Source organism: Nestor notabilis, unplaced genomic scaffold, assembly GCF_000696875.1.
Source record: "Nestor notabilis isolate BGI_N333 unplaced genomic scaffold, ASM69687v1 scaffold26469, whole genome shotgun sequence".
Taxonomy (NCBI): Eukaryota; Metazoa; Chordata; class Aves; order Psittaciformes; family Psittacidae; genus Nestor; species Nestor notabilis.
Genome location: NW_009944515.1, coordinates 6,035 through 29,053, shown reverse-complemented (window position 1 = coordinate 29,053; position 23,019 = coordinate 6,035). Strand labels below are relative to the sequence as shown.

Here is a 23,019-nt window from a genome sequence, read left to right as displayed (position 1 = left end):
GAGAGAGAGGAAGTGGGAGACCGGCTGAACCCAACAGCTTCTGCAAAGAAAAAACAAAAAGCCCATGTGGCCACTATATGCACAGAGATAACTTAAGGCCACTCTGCACCCAGTGATAAAATCTCTCAATAATTCACTGCAATAATTACACCAACAGGTCATACATAACCGAAAATAAAAGCCATAATTCTAGAGGTTTTGGGCCTCATTATGCATCGGTCACAAACTGTACTTTGAAACCTCGCACAAGACTGGCTTTTTTCCACAGGCCTGTGCAGGGATTCAGGCAGGGACCCCTGGAGGCCGACAGTCCAATCCCTGCTCAAGTGGCCCTGCCACCCAGCACTGCCCAGGGCCTCGTCCTCTTAGTGCTGCAGGTCTCCAGGGCTGGAGATCATACAGCCTTGCTGGGCCCTGGTCCAGCATGTGAGATGCTGGATGTGAAAATTTCCTCCTATCCAGCTGGTGCAAAGCCCGAGTCCCACTGGAGTCCCTCCTTGGATGGATGCTGCTGCTGTGAGATACTGACCAGCTCTGCCTGCGGTGCATGGGATTACATGTAAAAGTGCTGTTGTCTCCTGCCTCTTTTGGGGGATCATGTCTCTAGGAAGGAAGTGGCCTCTCATTCAGAGTTGCCCGAGCTCTTGGCATGAAATGCTGCTCAGTCAGGACTTCAGCTTAAGCGTGCTTTCCCTCTACTGCTCCTCCATCCCTGTTCTCACAGGGCAGAGGCTAAGCACAGCAACTAGAGGCCTGCAGCCTCCTACCCTGCAATGGGCACAGCTGCTCAGCAATAACCTTAAGCTGTTATGGTAAGAGAAGATGCAACTTGGTTTGGGCAGAGCTAAAATAATACAGGAACGTATAAAATTGAAGTGCATTATTACTTCCTGCTTTATTGCTAGTAGAGAAGGGGCAGCAGTTACATGCACTCTGAACAAAACTGTGTCCATGTAAGTTTGCATTCTATAGAAACAGCACACACTGCTATGGAAGTTGATCATGCCCCCTGCCCTCCAGGTCCTCTCAAAGGACAGGCAGTGAACTGCTGTGTGCAGCAGGATGTCGGGTAGAAACACACAGCAGATTTGGCACGGAACAGCTGGGGAAAGGGCCTTGAGGAGAATGGGAAGCCCTTGCTAGTGCAAATGACACTCTTGTGTAGGGTTACACAACTACTCTGCTCAGGAAGGGTTTTTGTAAATAACACGGACCCAGCTTTGCCTTGCCCTGCCCTGTCTGGTGATGATGATTTTCTGGAGAACCTGATAGTTTTCCGTATTTTGCGGAAGTCATTTCTGCATCCCAGCATTCTAGAAATGACAGCCTGAAGCAGCTGCATGCCTAAAGGAAGAGTGAGGGTGCCTGCACTTGCCTAATACACCACCGCAAGATACTGTGGTGTAACACTGACCTTGCACAATCCTAAAACTGTTTTCTCATCCAGCTCTATTACCGTCCCAAAATAAACAGCCTGCTGTGCAGGCATGAAGCCTGCGTGGTGCTATTTGGAGGCCTTAAAACAAATTTATTGATCAGAGAAGGTGGTTTTTTCCCTTCTGCATGGCTGTTCCCTCAGTGATTGCAAAGGAAACGGGTCTCTGGATACAGACTGGAAATTCAATAGCACACTAATTTTTGTGGGGCAGGAATAAGAACCTGCTGCATCTCAGATGGTATTGTGGGCACAGTAACATCTTCAGCAGACTACCTCCCCCTTTCATTTCAGCACATCCCTGAGGGAAGGGGTAACAACTCCAGGGGTAGCATTTAGGATGGTGAAGCTCTGGAAATCACTCTTGCAGGAGGAAAACAGAGAGTTATGTTTCAGCTTTGCATCCTCAGAGCTACACAGGTCTGCAGGAGGGCCATGAGGTACAAGTGCTACCTGGGTGTCAGTAATGTGTGAAAATGAAAATCAGAATGGTTTGGGTTGGAAGGGACATTACAGATCTAGTTCCAACCACCCTGCCATGGGCAAGGACACCCTCCACTAGACCAGGTTGCTTAAAGCCCCGTTCAACCTGACCTTGGATGTATGCTAGGAGCTGACTTTTTATCTGATAATTACTTTCTTGAGGCTTACTTAGTATGGCTGGAGACTCTTAGCTGTAAAGGGAGGTTATCTGTGAAGAACCTGGAGGACTTTTTGTGGGGTTTTTTTCCCCTTTGCATTCTAAATATGAAAATCCAGAAGACCAAAAGCCTCTTTTGAATACTTGGTAAGAAAATGGACATTTCTAGAATGTGAAGAAAATGGTTACAGCTATGAAGCAATGATGCTAAGTGCTTCAGAAGCAGCCTGGATTTCTAGGGCACAGAACAACTCTAGAAGAAGAGATGTGTAAAACTTAGCAGATTTACTGTATATATTCAAACAGGGCTGTGAAGAAGACATTTTCCCTGTCCTTTCAAAGTGACTAGGGGTTCTTGGTTGCCTTCTTTTATGATAGAAGCCAGACTGCCCAAAAGCTGTCCCGTGTGACCAACCCTCCCTCCTGCCATCAGAGAAACATGTGCAACACATTCAGGCACTCAAGAGTTTCATACTCTCTTTAGACTTCTGCTAAAAAAACCCATACAGCTGTACAGCTGAAAAGAAACAAGAAGCAACTCAAAAGCAGCACAGGCCTGAATTTTCAACAAACTCCAAGGTGCAAACTTTCATTTCTTAATTCACTAAACCCTAGTTCCACCTGCTTTCACTGTCTGCCATCCATCTTGATGCCTGCTGTGGTCCAAGCTTTCTCTCCTTCACTCAGCACACAGCTGGAAGTGCTAATGTCCCTGGCTTTGTCTGGCTCTTCTTTATGTAGAAGTAGCTTCGCTTTCAGCACCTACACCCTCTGGTTCTGGATAGCTCTGGCCTGACTATGCTGGTTTAGTTTTTACTATAGCTTGGTCTTTTCCCATGGAGATGAGGTAATTTTGCATATAATGCATTCTGGAAAGGGCCCCAAAGTATTTCTGTATCCTGTCTCCACATGTAAAAAGGCATAGACAACCTGAAACTCCTTTGAATCACCTCATAGCCTCTAATTTTCCCTATTTGTCATTTACTGAGTCACCTCTAAGGAATGGTGCCTTCCAATGTGACTTTAGGCTTTTGATAATTTTTGTTGTTGATGCTGGAGGTTTGATTTGTTCAGGGTTTTTGGGGCTGCTTTCTTTTTTTTTTGAGATGACCTGCCTTGTAGAAGGCTTCCAGGGGACAGACTTTTAATGCAATATCATAAAATTAATTAGCTTTCATTTATTTTCAAGACACAAGATGTCTAACACTGTATTGCCCTGTAGGTTGGTGACACCATCAACTTCATTTTTATTCACAGGCAGCTCCTGTACTTTGTGACTTCCCACAGGTTTGTGTGTATACACATTTAATTATAATATACTGTTGCTAAATTTACAGCATTAGGTATTTGTGTTTTTCTTTGGGAAACAGTGCTTTCTACCCATAAAGACTTTCACTGTTCACAGTTTAACTGTGCTGTTCACATCCAATAGTTCTCAAACGCAACTAATTTCTTTAAACTGTTACGGAGTTAAAGCTTAAAGAACAAGCTTTGGTTTCTTCACTCTTTACCAATCTGCAAATTAGTCACTGCAATGGAATTCATTAATTTCTCTTAAAAAGCTTATAGTTAGCAATAGTATTAAAAAAAATTTCCTGAATAAACAACTCAATGTTTAAATTTAGCAGAGATTTAACAATCACTGACAGGCGGCCTGTAGTGTTCATCCAGAGATTCCGAAGAGCACTGCATTTGAAACAAATCATCCGTTTGAAAGCTCCGTGTGGTCTGTCAAACCAGCAGGCTGGCAGCAGGTGGGGACACAGGGGAGAGCACATGTACTGCTCGTGGTCAGGTACCTCAGCTCCCAGCACAGTTCCAGCACAGTGGTTGACTCTCTGTCATGTTGCATGCACATAAAGTCTGGATTGTTACAGTTACAAGACGTTATCTCGTGTAGTAATATCAGGGTTATATCAGGGGCTGTTGTTTACATTAATATCCATGACACACTTTATCCATGGCCAGGTATATTCTGCAACAGAGAACAGTAACGATGAGAAACTTTTCAGGTGCTGAGCTCTCAAACCATTTCCCAAACTGACTGCAGCAGGATGTCACCAGGAGTAGGGGCAGCAGTTCTTCACCTTCCAGGTTGCATGTGCATGCTGCCTAAACTATCCATCTGCCCTCCCCTTCCCTACTCCTCTGCTTTCCTCTTCTCACATGACTCACAAGCTAGGATCCCATCCTCTACCACAAACTCCCAAGTTAGAATTTCAACAGCACCCTTCCCTTGCCCCTGCTGCACCACCGTAAGGGTCAGCTCAGACCATTATCTTCCCTGCTTTCCTAACACAGGCTCATAGATGGGGGCCCTTTCCTCACCAGAATGGAGCAGTGCTGTGATCTGTTTGAGCCAGCAGCTGAGGCGGCAGTAGAGAAAATACAGCAGGTTCCAACCGTGCCTCAGGGTAAGATCATACAGGAGTTACAGGGCAACACCCTTGCACCAGTCATGCTATTTTATTATGTGGTACAGTGGGATCCTCTGACTGACCTTCCCCTGAGGGTCTTCAACAAGGAAATTAAAGGGTTACTGGGGAAATGGATCATTACGACCAGGAGAGAACTAATAATGCTATGTTGTCCAAAGTAAGTATTCGTAACTTTAGAGGGAGAACTTGAACTGACTAAATGGTCATCAGAGCAGAACACATGAGAAGGTTTAAGCATTAGGCTTCATCTGCCCATCAGCATCTGCTTTTTTAGCCATAGATAAAACCACATAGTGTATCTGGAACCTCCTTACCTGTCAATGGGGTATCCTCCTTCACAAACATTGACCAAGGCATACAGCTGTCTCAGTGCATACTCATACTGAAATAAACAAACATTGTCAAGAATTTCAGTGATGAAGAGCAGGTATTGTTTATCCAAAAGAATTATGGAAGTGATTTAGAAATGCTGTTAATATTCAAGGTATTTAATTGACAATCCAGCACTAGGCTAAATGTATCTTTCTTCTGTTCACTTTGCTCTTTAAACTTCATTAGGTAAATTCAGCTGTTGCTACACATTGGTCCCTCGGGCAAGGCGCACCCATCTAACCAATTGCATTCAAAAACCCCTTACATATACAACAACAATAACAAAAAAAACCAACCCCAAACAAAAAACAAAACACCAAAACCAAGGAGAACTAAAATTTTAGAGCAATGGAGCTGCCCAATAGCCTGGTTGATTAGAAGGTCCAACTGAAGGACTGCTTTTGATTTGCATACAGTACTTAGATCTTGGCCAACTGGCAGGTAATCCCCCAGCTTTCTGCTAAAATCAGTTAATTTGCTATTGACTCATTTTACCACATGCCACTGCCCACTTGGGTTATCTTGCCTGACATCAGGACTGGGTTTTCTGGAATAGGAACTGACCTCTCATTCTTGTCTGAACAGTGCTCTGCACAACAGGATTTGGCTTTCAGTTGGGATCCCAGGAAGAGTAGACAATAATAAAACCCCTAAACTAAAAGGTGGCTCTCAGTAATTCAACAAGACCATGGAAGTAGCAGCTAGGCTATTGCAACAAACTATGCAAGCCACCATCATATACAGAAATCTAATATACTGGGATTATGAATTTACAGTGGTGGTGTTCGTGTTTCTGTTTTCCAGTAAAGATGCCTCAAGCAGAAATACGCAACTTATTTAGCACTGGGATTTCTAGGGGGGGTGTTGATGAGAGGACAGCACTCGTTAGTAAATTATTTTTGGGTTATTAGTAATCTTCTTGCTTATCTACAGGTGTAGTGGAAGTTGTTTCCTGTTTCCAAAAATATTACTTACCCTTTCTGCACAACTAAGCTGTATGACTGCCCCCAGGCTACCTTTTTAAATAAAAGCTGATTTTGCAGACATGCATATGACTACTGTGCTTGTTTTACCAGTAGGTTTATCAGGTTATATCTAACGCTTGACTTACCATGGCTAAGTGCCAGTTGAAGCAATGAGTTTTGAAGTGGGTCACCGCTGACTGGTAGCAGTCGTAATTGCTGATGGTCAATCTGTCTGACAGAATTTGTTTGGTCTGTTCTTCTGATCCTGTTACTAAGGTGATTATCTTTCGCATGGATTCTTGGATAAATTCTTTCACCTGCACATAAACCAGTAAGAACTTAAACCATGTTTTTCTAAACCTAATTTGAAGACTTTGAGATGTCTCTTTTCCTTAAACCGTCAACTCTTGAGCTTTTTAAGGAACCAAATCTTGCCATTTACTTTTACCACAGTCTTTTGGACCTTAACACACCAATGAAAACTAGGGAGACAAAGTCAGACTCCTGGCTCCCAAAATCATACACTGCCCTTCTAGTGTTCTGGCAGAATAAAGAAAACACCACCACCAACAGTACTATCATTCTGCAGGAGCTATTTGATTTGGGAGACTTAAATTCTACAGAGACAAGAATTTCTCTAATACCAAAGAGTAACTCCTCCCAACAAGAATCCCTGTGGATGCAGATGAGGACTTTCATGGCAATAAAAGCTGAGACTAACTTTTGCACTTCCTAACATTTTCCTAGATAATCACTACTGAATGTGCCTTGTGGAATTTTAAAGGAAGAATAAACCATCAGCTGGAGGTTACCAGTCTGAAAAGGAATTCTGTTGCAACTTGCAAAAACTGCAAGCAATCCCATTGGCTTCAGGGGTGTTACTATTGCTTATGATGGAAACAAACCTGACCTGGCGTGTAGTTCAATTATTTAATTTTTTGTGCTTACCTCCAAGTGTACTTTTATTTCTGCAGCAATCTTCTTAGCCTCATAAATGTCATTGGTAACCATCAGCTTTCGCTTCATGATTGCAAGAGGCACATCAGGACTAGGCGTTAGGTCATAGTGTTCTACAGGTGGCAGAGAGATGGGGACAGCTTTCTTCCCCATGCCCTGAAACTGCATCACTTTCATGGAGGAGATGCTCTGAGGGTTAGAAAGTAAAAAAATGGAAAGTGTCAATCCCCTCCAGTAGACAGTCTGTCCTTGCTTTGACATGCAAACCCAACACTCTGAACTTGCTTTGTTACAGAAAATAAAGGAGATCATAGAGTTGTGTGTGGGTGTGCTCATGTTGGGTTTTCCAATAAAAGGGCAAAGCTGCCAAAAATTGGGGAACTTTTATTTCCAAAACTCATGGTGGGGAAAAAGATCCATCAGGTTCAGTAACCCGATTTCTTTTATTTTACAAATATTTAATGTGTTGAATAATGGGACTACTATAAATGATATATCACCTCTTAGCTCTTCCCATTTGAAGGATCAGTGTACTTATTAACTTTTCATTAATATTCACAATATGTCTGTAAGTGATAAATACCCTTCTTATACTTGACTGAAGTGTTAAATCTCTGAAGGAGCTTGGAGGACAATTCATATCCTGACTCCCTAGATTAAAGCATAATACAAGGCTGTATTTCTTTCGTATCATCTCTTAAATGCTCAGTGGTCTTCTAAGATGAACAGTTTCATTTTCTAAATCAACTCTGCCAGTTTATAGTAGGGGTTTTTGGGGGGGAGGGAGTGTTGTTTTGGGGTTTTTTTGTTTTGGTTTTGTTTGTTTGGGGGTTTTTTAGAGAGTGAAAGCATAGAGCACAAAGGATTTTAAGATCTATCTGACCAGGAAGCCCACTCAAATACATACTCTGTTTCCATACTGCATCACATGGCTGGTGTTGGTACGTTTCTTCACCAGCTGAAACTGCTTGTGGAGTGTTTCTTTTCTTAGGTCCTCCTGCACGAAGAAACACAGATATTTAAATTCAGCTATTCTAAAAATGCTCAATTTAAGCACTTCTAAGCATTAAGGAAACCTGGAAAGGGTCTTAGCTGTCAGTATGTGGAAGGAAGTATAGGGCAAGAGCTATACAAACTTTGAAAGACGTAAAAGTAAAAATTGAAAGGAAGATTAGACAGCATATTCTCAAATTCCTTTTAATGATCTCCTCATCTCCCAGCAAATGGGCAAGAAGGGCTAGCATACAAATCCCACATTTGTTTCATTAGTACCGTTTCCCATTACGCTAACAAATGGGTTAGCCACAGCTCACTAAGGAGCCCTGAAGCAGAGGTACAACCTCCTGAACTACCCAACTTGTTTAACAAATTTGGAGGTGTGGTCTCAGAAAAGCAAATCAAGATTATGTGAATTTCAAACCAGAAGTCAGACAGTTTCTAATCTTCTAAATAACAAAAGAATACAATGTTTCCAAAAGTTAGTTTCAGAAAGAAATCTAGTGACCCAAACAAATAAAGATTGTATGTAGTTCTGAATAGTAGAAAAATACTTTTTAACAACTCAATTTGTTTATTTCAGTCTCTCATAAGAACAAGTATTTTCACAAATCCTGTAAAGGAGCTATTTTTAAAAAGCGAGGTGATTTTTCATGCATGGAAATGCAGAAACCTCATCTAAGTAACTTACCATATCTGAATCTTCCATCCAATTCACACTGTACCAGTCCCCAAGATAAGTCTGCCTTTCATCATCATAGTAACATGCATACGATGACTCTCTGGGATTGGCAGCTGTTGTTGCATAAACTGTAAGACAAATAGAAAGCATTTTTTTTAACCCCTTCCACATGATTTAGTACTGAGCTGCACGTGATGTATTTGTGTAACTATTTTGGCTTTCAGTCACTTACTTCTAAATAGCAGGAAGGAAAGAAGCCTGTTAACCATTCTGTTCAGTCGGCCTCAATGCTTTAGAATACTTAAGCATACTTTTAGAATACTGTTAGAAGTATGCTGGATGTGTGGTCTGGGGTGTTTAAAGAATAGTATACACTTCTGAGGAGAAAATCTACTATTTGAAGAACTGCCTGAGAACACTGTGCACTGACAACATCTATACATTCATTTTCTTTATTACAATAATGATTTTTCCCCAAACTTGAAGTAAATCCTCTAAATCATCTTTTCTTACAGAAAACCACAGAATGGTTTGGGTTGGAAGGGACCTCAAAGATCACCTAGTTCCAACCCCCCTGCCATGGGCAGGGACACCTCCCACTAGTCGTCTCTAACACAACACACACACGATATCTGTAAACACATCTTACAGGCATTAAGACAAAACCTATTCTGGCTTTTTGCCAAAGTCACCTCTTAGCATACTTGTGTAACTTCATAAAGTCCAAGTGTCGAAATGAAAAAGCGTTAGGTTTGCTTTTATAGAGCTAAAGCGTTGTTTCTACTCAGAAAGTACTTAAAGTTCAAAAACCAAAATAGTCTTAAATCTTGTCCAAGTAGGAAAGTGCTCTTCTTAGCACCCTTTAAAATGCTTACTAAGTAAACTGTTAAGCTTTGTACTTCACTACTGAAATCTGCCAAAGACAGCTTCCTACTATAATACATAAATTATCAATTTTCTGCCTTTGTAAGTCCATGGCAGAGCTGGTGGTGAAACCAGGGAGTCCTTGGACTGGAAATTCTGAATAGAACAAACTTCGAAAAATGGCAATTCTCTGAACATTCATTTTGAACAATCATTAATATGAAACTTGGTGTGAACTTTCTGTAAGCCTTTGATAGGGCTGTAAGAAGTCTAAGTGGGTGCCAGGCAGCACACTCCAGGGCCAAAGAGCCAGGAAGCCATGGATAAGCACATGCTTGGTCTTCCCTGCAATCACAGCTTCAAAACTACAAGCAAGCCAGACCATTCAGTCTCCTGGGTTATTGTACAAGTAAGTACAGCAAAATCGCCTGGCAATGGTGTCTCACATGTGCCTTTGCTACTCAATGAAACTGATAGCAGAAACTTCACATCTACTGTTAGCAGTGCTAAGGCTGAAAAATTCCAGTATGACTTACTACCAGTTAAGGGCAACCCCATAGTTCCTGAAAACAAATCATTTTTCAACTTCTCAGTTGCAAGAAAAAGAAACCCCCAGTAGTCTTTATAAGACTCCATTACTTCTTTAAAAGGAACTTCCCATAAGTGGAAAATATCACTTTCTCCAATTCTTGCGCTCCCTGCTAAAACTCTACTCTACTAAAAACTTCCACTGCCTTGAACCTATCCTTGACACGGTACCTGCTTAGGTATGTGACAAGTTGTGATATTTAACTCCAGTAAGTTAACTGATTGCTCACCATTGATATTATCAGGCAAATGATTCATCATAGATCCAGACTCACATGCTTCAATATAAAACACCATCTGCAAGATAAATCAGAGACCTTAAGAAATTCCATGAAGACACGGACGAAAGTTCTTCAGTGCTTTTCAGTGGTAGCTAGTTGGCCTGTACTGCTGTGCCTGAACAAGAGCTATCCATAATGCTCTAAAATAAAAAACCAAAAGCAAATAGTTCAATTTTTCATTTCTTGGAAACTAAAGTATGTGGAAAGGGGAAACAATCACAATGAAAAGAAGTTATTAATCTCTGTAGAATCCATGGGGATCTACTGACTAATGTACAAAGCACAGATCAAATACACAGTCACTAAAGAGTGACACAACACACAGTGTGCACAGTAATGTACCACTCCTGAATGTGGTATTGCTGGAACCAATGGCCATTTCTGTATTCCTAAATACAGCCAGCCATAGAAGAGAGATTACTGCAGAAAGTTGCTCAAAGAAAGGCAAGCTGCTAAAATGTTATAAATATTAGTTTTTCACTACATGTGATGAAATAAATGCACAGAATTTTCTAACAAGAGGTACAGTCTCTTAAGTTATATTAGTAACTGTAAGAGAAACATGTCGTATATCTAGACTTCCTGTAGCGACAGTGCAGTCTGAAGCAAACAAAGTACAGGAAGAAAGAGTCAGGTACATATTATAAGGGTGTAGTAGTTACAGATGGTGTTTCTCCACTGTTGCTCAGAATATATTCTCCTTTATCAGAAGGCTGTTCGCTAAATCTCAACATCTATTGCAAATACAGAGGAAACTAAAAATGGAAAGAGAAAATTTGGATAGGATCAATACTTTTATGTACAAAATCCTAATCCAAATTCCATTGCATGGCAACAACTTCATCCTGTTTTAAATAACTCTCAACATGAAGACAAATGTCTCTCTTCCGTGCCAGCTGCTCCTTCAATCTCACAACTTCCAATAATGCTTGTTTACCTTCTGGTATTTTTTGTGACGATACATGTACCAAATAGTCTTATTCAAGTCCTTCACATGAAGCTGTAAAATAAGAAGCCTTATATTAAAACCACTTATGTTCAAGAGAGACACAATTCACGTAATAGGAATAAATACTAACTGTTGTGGATATGTATACTGTTTCCCATTAAATGTATCTGGTGCTTTGCCCAAAATACAATGTTCCTGTATTTACCACTCTGGAAAAGATGAGTAATGGTCCCAGATGATAAGTATAGTGCACCAGAAAGTCAAGTCATACCTGTGTGAAATAGTCTGCTTGGACCACTGAAGTCCAATGAAATATTAAATTACTTAATTTCACCTGCAGGCTTAAATTCAAACTGGAAAAAATCCAAACTGTTATGATGAGAAGCATATTGCTCTTTTTCTGCCTCCCCCCTCAATATGGCAAAGCATCAAATATTTTTGTGTTTTACATTTGTTAGTTACTATTTTAGTATGCCACTAAAAGGATGGGTTTTATGACAAAGTAATCTCCCAAATACTTACATCGTCATCAGGAAAAGCCAGAAGTCCTGGAGCTCCATGGTCAGTGAAATAAACAAACACATGATCCTTGGGACCACTGTATTGAAAAAATTGCAAACAAGTTCTTTCTAACCACTCCAACCTGATCTTCATTACAACAACAGTCATCTGCTTCTCAAAGCTAACACATGTCAATATTTGAAAATAATATAGCTGAAGCACCTCCTTTTGGTATTGCTTTTTTCCTCTCAAAGCACAGTACTTTGGGTGCTTATGAGAAGAGATGAGCGTCTGCAAAAGGAATGAAAACAGGGATATAAGCTAGTCCTTCAAGCATGGGGAACATGGCAAGTACACTTCATGTTTCAAGCTGTAAACTGATTGCTGGTGAGGCAGGGGCTGGTGCATCGAGTATGGTGGGAGCACAATAGGTTTTTAATGTCTATCTGAAAACTCTGTTATACTGTGGACATTTGTAGCAGTCTGGTTAAAAAGGAATGTTTTTATCACTACGTTATACCAAGGCACCAATAATACAGAGAAAAACCACAAAAACATCTTTCTAAGATTCTTACATGTGTTTATGTACTTCCTTGTTATCTGCATGCCATACTTAGCCAAATCAGTGCCAGCCCATACCTCCATGGAGAAATGATGTGTATACAAACTCACCCATTAGGCTAGACTGGCATTTACACTAAATCAGCTGAGCACTGCATGCTCACAGGCTTTGATTCCCTAATATCTTTGTAATACACAGTTTGCCATAGATTTTTATTGCACTCTAAATCTAACAGATCACATTTGGGTGATATTAAAGTCTTGCCCTAACAGATAGATCTACAAAGGGATTTTGCTTTTAAACTGTATTCAGGAACAATTAACTACAAAATACGTGAACAGACTGTAAGGAGTCTCCAAGCCCTCCTCTTTTCCTCTGTATCAGTGATTCAGATACGCATATTTGCTTTTGCTCTTTCCTGACTGCAAAAACGTACAACTGCAGCAGCCCAAGGGGACACTGTCCAGCCTTCTGCATGGCCAATAACCTGCTGGTTAGGGAACAACCTGGAAAACAATCTACAGGCCTTCTGGGCAGAGGATAATTGAGTTCTTGTCCCACCGAATAGCAGAAGTCAGGCCACTTGGAAATTCACATGAGAGCCTAACAAAGAACGGCTAAGTGTTATTTTTCTGGGTCCCACTCTTGACCCTAAGTACAAAAAAATACAACGAAGCTGAAATGTAAATAACTAGGACTTTCATATGTGGGTTTAAGATGTCCTCCTGTGTAGCTGAAGAGTCCTTGGCCCCCGCATAGACACTCCCTTATTTGACTTGCAACATCAAGCTTTCACTGGGGAGGTGTGTTCTGAAGACCTTTGAAAGAAAAATGCTTTATAGTCACCCCCTGACTCATTCCAGCTACCAGGAAAGAACAATCTAGTAAATGTGCAGGAATTTATTAACTTTCTGCCTATATGCCTTGCATATATCATTTGCTATTTCAGCTTTTCCAAATGAAGCTTAAACAACTGGCAGCAATAGTTTATTGGACTACTTTCCTGCTGCTGCTTTTTTTTTTATTCTCCCCAATGCCCGGGCAGGATTCTGCTGTTCTGTTTCATTGCTTTACCTATAAAATTAATCTGTCAGATGAAGCACTTGGACAACTCTTCTTAAACTAGACTAGTCCTTCCAAATGGTCAAATTAAATTTTTAAAGGTTTTATAGGAAATACCGTACATAGAAAAATATAATATAAATGGTACTGAGTCAGAAATAGAACACACCTTACTAAATAGGCATCATACCTTCATATCTCAAATTCTGTAGAAGCAAGATGAATAACTGACACCAGATATCTTTCCAAGATGTCTTCTAATTAGGCCCGTAAATATATTGCTTTTATTCTTGAATAATAGATCTTACATTCTACTTAGCCAGTTGACAATTTATTATTGTTCATATATTAGAATACTGCCAAACTTACAATCATTTGTGTAACTTAGTTTACAAATACCTTAGGCATAATACATCCATCACACAGTTAATTGCTTATACTACTTTTTCAATCACAAAGATTTTTTTGCATTAAATATAAACTATAATTCCATTTCATTACATTCAGAGCCTCAATAACCTTACCCCTGCCACAAAGACCAAGACTGGGATTAGACATGCAACTCTTTCAGCTGATGAGCTGTTTAAGTTATCTTTGTCCCTCTGCCACAGACTGCTAAGTCTCACCACTTCAGGTGCCCAGTACAACTGTTTGTGTACATTAAACCAAGTCTTAGCAAACCCCTAAAACAAAAACCTTAACAAAAATCTCTCTGAATAGCCACTTTTGCATAAGACAGCTGTCTAAATACCTTAATACAGTTGATACTATCACCTAGAGATTTCATTCTGGACTCTATACCAGTTGAATATCAGCAGTTGCTTTTTGGTGTTTAAAAATAGTTTAAGATAGTTTAAGAAACCAGAACCACTGAATTTCTAATGTGAATGACCTGGAATTGCCTTTGATAGTAGTGGTGGATTCTCAAGTTGCTCTAATTTACCCTATTCTTTTGTTGAAATCAGTGCCAATGTACAACTACACATGCAATTATTTTCCAAATTGAACTTCTCTTACCTCTTCAATACTTTTCCTGATCCCACCCCCTTCATTGCTTCTGCATCTCCTCTGAGAATAGCAAGGAAGTTCTTTGGAGTAACATCCTAAGGATTTAAGAGGATTAAAGTTAAATCTGATCATAAAACAACAAAAAAAAAAAAAAAATCTTCATTTAGAAAGATGGCTTCTGAAAACGAGTCTATGTGTGGATGGCAAGCTTAGCTGGCCATCCCTTTCAATCACTCATTATATTATGTGTTAGCCTTGATGACTCACCAAATCATGAAATCACAAAGTTATTGGATTACTGTTCTGATTTAATGAACCAATTAGTCTTACACAGCTGTTCTTCAGATTGAGTTACATTTTTGAATGCAAGACTTTTCCTCCTTTTATTTCATGTGCCAGCACAAAAAACACTATAAAGGTTTATTTTTATGACCACTGCTTCACTTCAAAGCATTTATTGTTTATATTCATCTTTTGAACACCAAACTTCATGCCAAACCGCAGCAGGCTAATAAGGTGGAGGCTTTATATTATGTGCATGTTGGAGTATAAGCTATAGGCTGAAAGGATTTATTCAGAACACTGGCTAATGCTAAAAGGATTTATTCAGAACACTGGCTAATGCTAAACCTTCCCTCCAGAATGGTGTTTCATTCTTACCTCCTTTGTGTAGTCCTTGGGCACTCCAGCATACACATCTGTGCCATTAGGCCTATTGATGACAATGCCTTTTGTAGGATTTCTGAAAGTCGAATGGAATATAAATATGAATAATTAGCCATGTGCCATGTAACAACTAGGAAACCATTTAAACTGTCCTGACTAGCCGGCCTGCCTGGGAGAGCGCATGGGTACCTGCACCATATGATCTCACAATATAAACACCTTTTCACTTCAGTCAGTTACATATGCCTGCCTCAGGTGTCCTTACCCTCAGAGTACTTTCAAGTATCCCACTTCAGATCATGCTGATTTACCTGAAGATGTAGGCAGGTGATCTCTTATACTATGATCTCTCTTTCAATGTTCCCTTAAGGCCCCTTTACTCTTTGCTCTCAGTACTGCTGAGCACATGAAGTTCACTGATTTCTTTTGAAGCTGTCTCAGAATTAGAGGCTGTATCACTGAACTGTTTCACATAGACAGCAGTGATATGCTCTAGGCAGCCACCAAAAATGGGACACGTACACTGTTGAATGTACATTCTAGGAATTAAACTGATAAAAGTCAAAAAAGTCTTGCAATTCATACACAGAGCTCCTGTAAACTGTTACACCTGGGAGTTAAGGTCACTTACTCTCATAACAATGAAGGTCTGCAGTCCTCAGTGCCACAATAGATGCAGAGTTGTGGAAATAAGGTTTAGGAAGCTCAGGAGCACATTTCAAAGGAGAATTACTGTGCTCATGGATAAAATGTCTCCATGCATATCACAGGTGTTTTTTCCTTACAAAACTACTACAAACTCAAAATGCATTGGTGGCTATGGTGTGATTGTAGTAACCATACAGTTTGTGACCAGTGTACATTCATCACTTACTCATCATTATCAGCAATGTCATCATACATCATGACAATGATCTGGTCATCTGGAATTCCATTTCGGTGTACAATCTGGTATGCATGGCACACATCTGCCTGGAATTGAGCAGATTTTCATTATTAGCTTTAACAGAGATTAAAGACCAGACGAAAAATAATTTTGCAGGCCTAAGAGCAGGCAGTTATCCAAAAGTAACTGACCACATTCAAATATAAGCCATTGAGGGTTGCTAGAGGGATGATATGAACAGCTTAAACCAAAACTCGATGTCTTTAACTAGGAGTAGTTGCATTAGTTTACTAAAATATTTTGGTTTCTTATTTAAACCAAAACCAGAAGTTACTTCAGACTTGGTAGAGATGACAACATGTAACAAAAGGTTCTCAGCAGTGTCCTGGGAGAAAATCTAAATGAAAACTTTGTGCATTGACAGACAAATCCAAAATGTGCCAAGAAGCAGAAGGAAAGAGCTGGAGTTACACCAATTTCGATTGGTTCTGCACCAAGCCTGCACAACTAAGCAGCAAAGACTATCACTGGCTCAAGCAAGTGTGGTTTACTAATCTATCTCTGCAAAGATTTTATTAAATTTTGTTTTACTAGATGAGAATTTTGATTAAGGAAAATTTCCTTTTTACTTATGTATTTCTTGTAGAGTAACACTGAAGCAGCTTCAGGGCAAGAAAACAGAATTCAGTGGAAAATAGAATTGCAGAATTCAGGCTCTTTTCCTAACTTGTACAGGATATGAATAAGCAGATCTTCTTTGCAGAACCATCTTCCTATGACACAGAAATAACAACAGTCATCAAAGTGATATTACAGTAAATGCAAGCCTCTATCAGAATGCTAAATTCTTAGTAACCCCAGCCCAAATAATTATCTTTAGAGTTGCAGTCTGTGATTGACCTAATGGGATATTAACAATCATTCCTAAACCATAAAACACATGCTAGAAAAATCTGTGCAGATTTAATGGAAGAAATCTCATCTAACAAACACACACTCCAAATGCAGGCAAGAAACAAGCTTTAGAGCTTACTTCTGTTGAACTAATCTAATTTCCTAGTTTGTAAATCAAACTGAAGTGGTTTAAGTGTACCTATGTTAAGTTCAGATGACTTAGGAGTATTAGTGATTTTGACTGGAAAGGACACCGAGACTGTAAAATTCTGTCACTTTATAATCCTTGGTCTTCTAAGTGCCATTGAATCTGAGAAGAGAGGGTAGTTGTGCAAGATTCTGGGAAGGGTGAGGCACACTCAATGCTAATGAATTCTCCCACAGCAAAATCTCTTCACATGACTAACCCTGAATGTTAAACTGTCCTTACTAAAGCAGTTCCATCTTCCACTACACAGGTCAGCCTATGTTCTCGTCCCCCTGTCTCAGACAATCTGCACTGTTTATAGTTCTCCATTTCCCTGTATGTCATTATACCGTCTGCTGCCTCAACAAGTCAAAAGGTAGAGGTTAAACAGAATTATAAAGGCATGACCTATAATATGAAACAGCAGTGTGCAGGTTTGACTAAACATGTATTTCATTTTCAGAAGTAACCCAAGCAGAAGAAAACACTAATTGGGCTTCTCTACACTGATTAATGAATAGATCATAGATCCCCTCTCCCTCTCAAGACATAATACACATCTGTTATCCTGACAGAACCAGTTATAGGCTGGCAACACACAGAAATGCTCAGACATACTATCATGATATAATATTAACATATTCAAGCAGCAAGTGTCTGTGCTCCCACAGCCAGTAGGAACTTCAGAGGTGTTTTTAATTAATACCAGAGTACCACAAATCAGTCACACTTTGTAAATGTATATTTTTTGTCTCTCTTTCCTTGATTCATTGACTGCTTGCTCACTATGTCCTGTCTTAGTAAAGTCAACATTGGTGATAAATTTAAATGGGTTAAATTCCCTAGTGTGGCAGGAAACACAACAACATAATCAACTCCCCTCGACCTTAATTTACGCTTCTTTGAGGACTGCCCCAGCCTTTTGCTAAGACTTTTGCTAAGACTTTTGCTAAGGGAGCTGTACCTGCTGGTAGCATAATGATATCACTACACAGGCTAGAGCAGTGAAACCATGTTTTGCTGCTAAAGCTTCACTGGCTAAAGCAGGACAGTTCTAAGTAAAGAATTGGGGTTTTTTGCACAGAATTAGCTAACCTGACTAGCCACCTTTGATGTTGATCACATGCTCCTCCTGTTCCCTCCATACACACTACAATAAACAACCCACCTCTATAAAACCAGAATACAAAGTCCCCTGCTAGAGTAGGGCCGCATATGTGAATCTAGAGTATTTCCTGTTGATGTGTAACTGCCTCTCAAACACTGCTGAAACCACCCTAAAAGAGTACACTGCTTGGAGGAGATGGGGGAGGTGAGAAGCTGGAAAAATGAATTTGTTTCATGACACATTCATGCATAAATAGTTCCTGAAGGGAAAAGCTTACACTTCTGTTAAATTGGTTACTTCTGGTCTTATGACTGCTACGCTCATGGCAAAAAGCATGCGTAAGGAACTGTCAACTTCACTGAAAAGTGTCACTGTTCCCATTACAGGTACACTGAAATGCCATGGCCCTAAAAAGAATGAACTGTAATATATAAGCAAAGTAGAAGAATATGTCTGAAATGCCAGCCATGTTTCATTCCTTCACTTAAACACAGATCAGCCAAAAACTATAACTATGATTAAGAACTTAAGAAAGGTTTTCCCATAGCTTCGGTCACAATTTCGTAAACCCAATGAAGGAATGTTATTGAAGCCATGAACCAAAAAGATCCTTAATGTCTGTTACCTGCAAGACTGGAGAATTTAGGACTGTCCTGGAATAAGATACTACTTCAGTTGATAGTGTCCAAAACCCTGAATAAATAGAGTCCCTGGCTCATAAAGCTCAGTAAGTAGGAGACTAAAAGCAACAACTGAGAACAGACCCATGTGTGCTGTATTTGCTCATGTATGTTGCTAAGCTTTCCAGAGATAGATCATCTAGCTTTATATAATAGAGAGCTGAGCCACTTTCCCAGGGAATGGTGGGAGTATTCTTTCTCTTATGCTTTACGAGTGCTTAGCTGTATTTACAGCATAGCAGCCAGTCTCACCATAATAAAGCTGCTATACGGAAGTCAGGGTAACTGCTGAGGAGCAGAGAAATGCACATCAATAGTCCTTCCGCAGCCCAAGCAACTCTAATCAAACCCACTAAGATATGTATAAAACCAACAAAGAACTGAGAAGTCACAAGCATAAGACAATATACAAGCTAGCTTTGCAATGACTGTAAGCCTAACACATTGGGCAGTATGCTATTCAAAACACTTCAGATTTTTTCAGGGAGTTGGTGAGTTAAATGTGTAAGACAAGTTTACATCATCCTGAGTAGGAAACTGTCACAGTTCAGCCATTATAGAGGAAACAAGTCCCTGCAAGGTGTGAATGTCGTTCACAGATAAGTGCAAATGGTGGTTTTTTCCTGATCTTGTCTACACTTGAGGTTTGCACCACTCATAGTGGATCCTGACCTCTGACAGCTGAATCACAAGTCCTAGAAGCAGTTTCAGACTCCTTGTGGTTACAGGTGCAAACTCAGAGTTTCCAGGGTCTGCACAATCTTTACAAATTCACTGTTCATACAGCACATACAATGATGGGCTGCTTTTCCCACAGCTTTTCATGTATGAAATTGGAGGCATTTTTGAAGGTGTAAACTTCTTTCAAGGTTGTTTAGTCTGATGAACATGCAGTGCCACCAGATAACTACTGTGGAGGCAAAAGGGTATGTTTTGATTGTGTTGTGTGCAGACAGCATGCAAAACCACCAGAGCTCACAAAATATAAGTGTAATTCAAACATACAACATCATTTATTAACTATACCCTGAGCAGCTGAATAGTCTGCTGAGGTCTCAAACTGCAAAGGGTATCATGAGTGCTTAGTTACATGTAGAGAATAGCAATCACTCCAGTAACAAAAAAAGTCACATTGAGTAACTGCCTACAGGAACATTTACATCTACAAATTCACTTGTACACAGGCCAGGTTAGAGAAGTTCAGAGGAAGAAAGATTATGGCAAGAGGAAAGTGAGTTCAAGTCCAACCTATTTTTTTCTGCAATTTCTCCCTTGGAAAGCAAAGAATTACACAAATTTGCAATCCTGGAGCCCTGCTCTGCTTTCTGACAGTACAAGTATTATTCTACTGAAAACTAACATGCATTTCTGCATGTATTCACTATGGAATGACTTTCATGATGGATGAAGCACAGAACTGGAAGTCCAAGTCCTATTCCCAGTTCCACCACAGTGACATGTGCAAGTCATTTAAGTATCTGCAGTGCTTTTGCTCCCACCACTGGAAGGTGGGGAGCAGCATCACACGCAAAGACATGCTGATCAGTCTATGTGTTTCCAAAAAATCTGTTATAACTCCCAAGATGTAGTACCTTTCCTCCTGTGTACAACTCTCCTCAAAGTCTATGGCTCAGCTGGTTTTTCTGGGAACAAATTTCCCCAATTTTTAGATACCCAAGGCACCCATCTCTAGCTTACACTTCATGGTGCACACACACCATGGATTTTCCATGACTATCCGCTGCGTCTGCCCTCCCATCATGGGTGCTCACTCCTGCCAGGCCCTTAAGGTTGGCCACAAAAGGCCACTAAGCAAAACAGCACAGGCTGCTGACATGCTGTGTCTTCTGGGACTTGATTCTTTTCATAAGAAGCTAACAGGGACAGTGTCCTGCCCAAGACAGGTAGCAAGAGCTAAGTCCCATTCTGAAGGATCCTTCGCAGACTCCCTTGACATTGGTTTCATAACTTCAATGAGACTATTAGTTGTGTTCCAATTCTCTTTTTCCCCAAACGTTAATACTGTATCTGAAGCAAGCAGCACAGGTTAAAACAAAGAATTTTCTAGGACTGAAATTCTGAACAATCTGACATTGCAGATATTTTTCATTGTTTGGAGATGTTATCTCCAAAATAAAGGTGTTCAAAAAAATATCCGTTCTTGTTTTTCTAACCTTGAAAAGCATGACCACATTCAGAAGTTAATTTGCTTCTGTGAAACTGGCATATTCAGAAGACTTACTGTTGGACAAACATGTAAGTGTGCATCATGTGTTCTTCATAACTTTATACCTGGCAGATGTACTTGCCAGTGAAGGCTCACTGACAGAAAGGTTAAAATCTTTACTCTAGGATAACTGCGGAAAAGGAATTCTCATGAGGCACAGCTTCAAAAATGTAGTTATATTTAAAGAATTAATGTTGTGGTATTAATTCCTCCTAGAGTGGAAGGGAGCCAGTAATACTGGTTATACAGCATTAGCAACAGCCAGAGCACAACTCAGTAATTTAGACACCACAGAGCAGGCAGTGATTGAGTATAACTCAATACAACTAGTATTCTATAATTGTTTTCCAATTTAAACTTCAAAAATATCTTTTTTGTTGTTTGTTTGGTTTTTGGGCTTTTTGGGTTTTTTTTTTTTTAAGATTTAATTTGAAATAGGAACAGTTTATATTAAGGCTGTAATATTCCGACTACGATTATCAGGTTATAGCTATAGTGCAAGGAGCTGGAAAAATCCCTAAAACAAGTTTGTCAAGGTGTTGAGCTAGCATTTGCCAGTAACAGGTTCTTCTCCAGATGCAACAAGGCTGTCAGTCTGGTTCATTTAGTTTTAAGCTCATTACTGCACTGGAAGTTACAAACTGAATGTGAGCTGAGAGGGAGGATAAGTGTAAACATAAAATGCAGTGTGCCCAACACATGAAGGCTCATTTCTTCCCCAATCAACAGAAGTAGAGAGGATGAAGCCTCTCTAGATTTTAGAGGCAGTTACATTAAAAATAATAAATACTTTAAAAGTTTCAGTGTTCAGCAAATCAGCTGCACCCAGTATATTTAATAGAGTTTAACTTTTAAAATGCTGGTTTTGTACACTAGTGTTTCAATCTCTGTCAAGTTCATCTTAACAAACAAGAGTTTAGTAAACTGTTTTCCTAACATTTAGAAAAATACAAATGCATACATAAATCAGAAGTAATGGACCCTGTTCTCCAGGAAAACAAGAGGTAGTTCCAAGTTTAGAGCAAAGACTGCATTTAAGCGTAATTAATCTGTTTAAGGGATGGTCCAAGAATTCCCCAAAGGAAAAAAAACTGCCATAGTCTCCTGACTGCTGATTATAAGTCTTGAACTTCATCAGTTAAGTCACTTGGATTTAATCCTGTCCATCCTGACACTCACACTCAGACCACTATTCCACAACACACTGGCTTTGACAGCAGTGTCAAACTCAGGAGTTCCTGTTCCCTTTTCACCCCTGCCATTCACTCTGATTCCTGCACCCTGGTGCACTGTATCCTTGTTGTGCCAACACAACACTGAGGCTATGCTGTCAAACACAGTGAGCAAACAGATTAAGGTTTAAAAAAAAAAAAAAAAAAAAAAAAAGGCACCCTTCTGCATGTCCTCCACCCCACAAAAACACACTGTGCATTTGCAGACTTTGCAGATTTTTAACTGAAGGAGGAATATAAGGAACATAAGAAAAAAAGGAAAAGAAAAGTAAAGAAACATGCATGCATTCCAAAGTAAGGTTTAATTCTAGACATCATTTGTTCATCAGGAAGTCAGATCCTCTAGACTAGTACTAGAATATTTAACCTAAATGATACAGGCTTCCCAGGATGCAGAAGTGTAATTAGAGGAAGAATACTGCTCCTCCTGCTGATGACAGCTTTTCAAAAGATGCAAGACTGGTCAAATTCACACACTTCTGGAAGTCTAGAAGTACTTGCCCAAATGACAGAAGGCCTGAGCTAGTCTAGGCAGCTATCATCTATCTCCCTGCAAACCTCAGAGCAGGCATTTTCTGGAGCGTGGCCAGCATCAGCACATGGGACAATGTAAGCAGTCCTTACCTGGTGTCGATAGTTGTACCAGCCGTTCGAACCTGCAACAATCACCACCCAGTGCTTGCCTCCATTTTCAGGTTCTTCCATGGGGAATGTGCTGATGCCCAGAGCACAGCCCAGCAGCAAAACTGCTTTCAATATCATCTTCTTTATTTACTCCACAAACGGAAGAGGAAAAAGAAAATAATCCCTAATGAAGAAGTTTGAGAGAAGTAGATTAG

At 40.0% G+C, this 23,019-nt stretch overlaps 1 protein-coding gene across 1 annotated transcript; it reads right to left on the bottom strand.

The window, feature by feature from the left end:
* Positions 1 to 3,878: 3,878 nt before the first annotated feature.
* On the bottom strand, positions 3,879 to 22,988 carry LGMN (legumain). Its single transcript, XM_010022455.1, has 13 exons — positions 22,805 to 22,988; positions 15,841 to 15,938; positions 14,961 to 15,042; positions 14,310 to 14,395; positions 11,690 to 11,765; positions 11,156 to 11,218; positions 10,168 to 10,234; positions 8,495 to 8,613; positions 7,715 to 7,804; positions 6,799 to 6,996; positions 5,997 to 6,167; positions 4,828 to 4,895; positions 3,879 to 4,050 (listed from the first exon to the last, which is right to left on the bottom strand). Exons 1-13 carry the CDS (start codon positions 22,940 to 22,942, stop codon positions 4,011 to 4,013), a joined length of 1,296 nt encoding a protein of 431 aa, XP_010020757.1. The 5' UTR covers positions 22,943 to 22,988; the 3' UTR covers positions 3,879 to 4,010.
* Between the last annotated feature and the right edge of the window lie 31 nt (positions 22,989 to 23,019).

What these genes read in the sequence shown, in the direction of transcription:
- LGMN (XM_010022455.1), bottom strand. Translation starts at nt 22,942, where the DNA reads ATGATATTGAAAGCAGTTTTGCTGCTGGGCTGTGCTCTGGGCATCAGC. An exon ending in GGTACAACTATCGACACCAG is followed by an intron (nt 15,939 to 22,804) that starts GTAAGGACTGCT and finishes GCTCAATTCCAG; the next exon opens with GCAGATGTGTGCCATGCATA. An exon ending in TTTGCCTGATAATATCAATG is followed by an intron (nt 8,614 to 10,167) that starts GTGAGCAATCAG and finishes TTTGTCTTACAG; the next exon opens with TTTATGCAACAACAGCTGCC.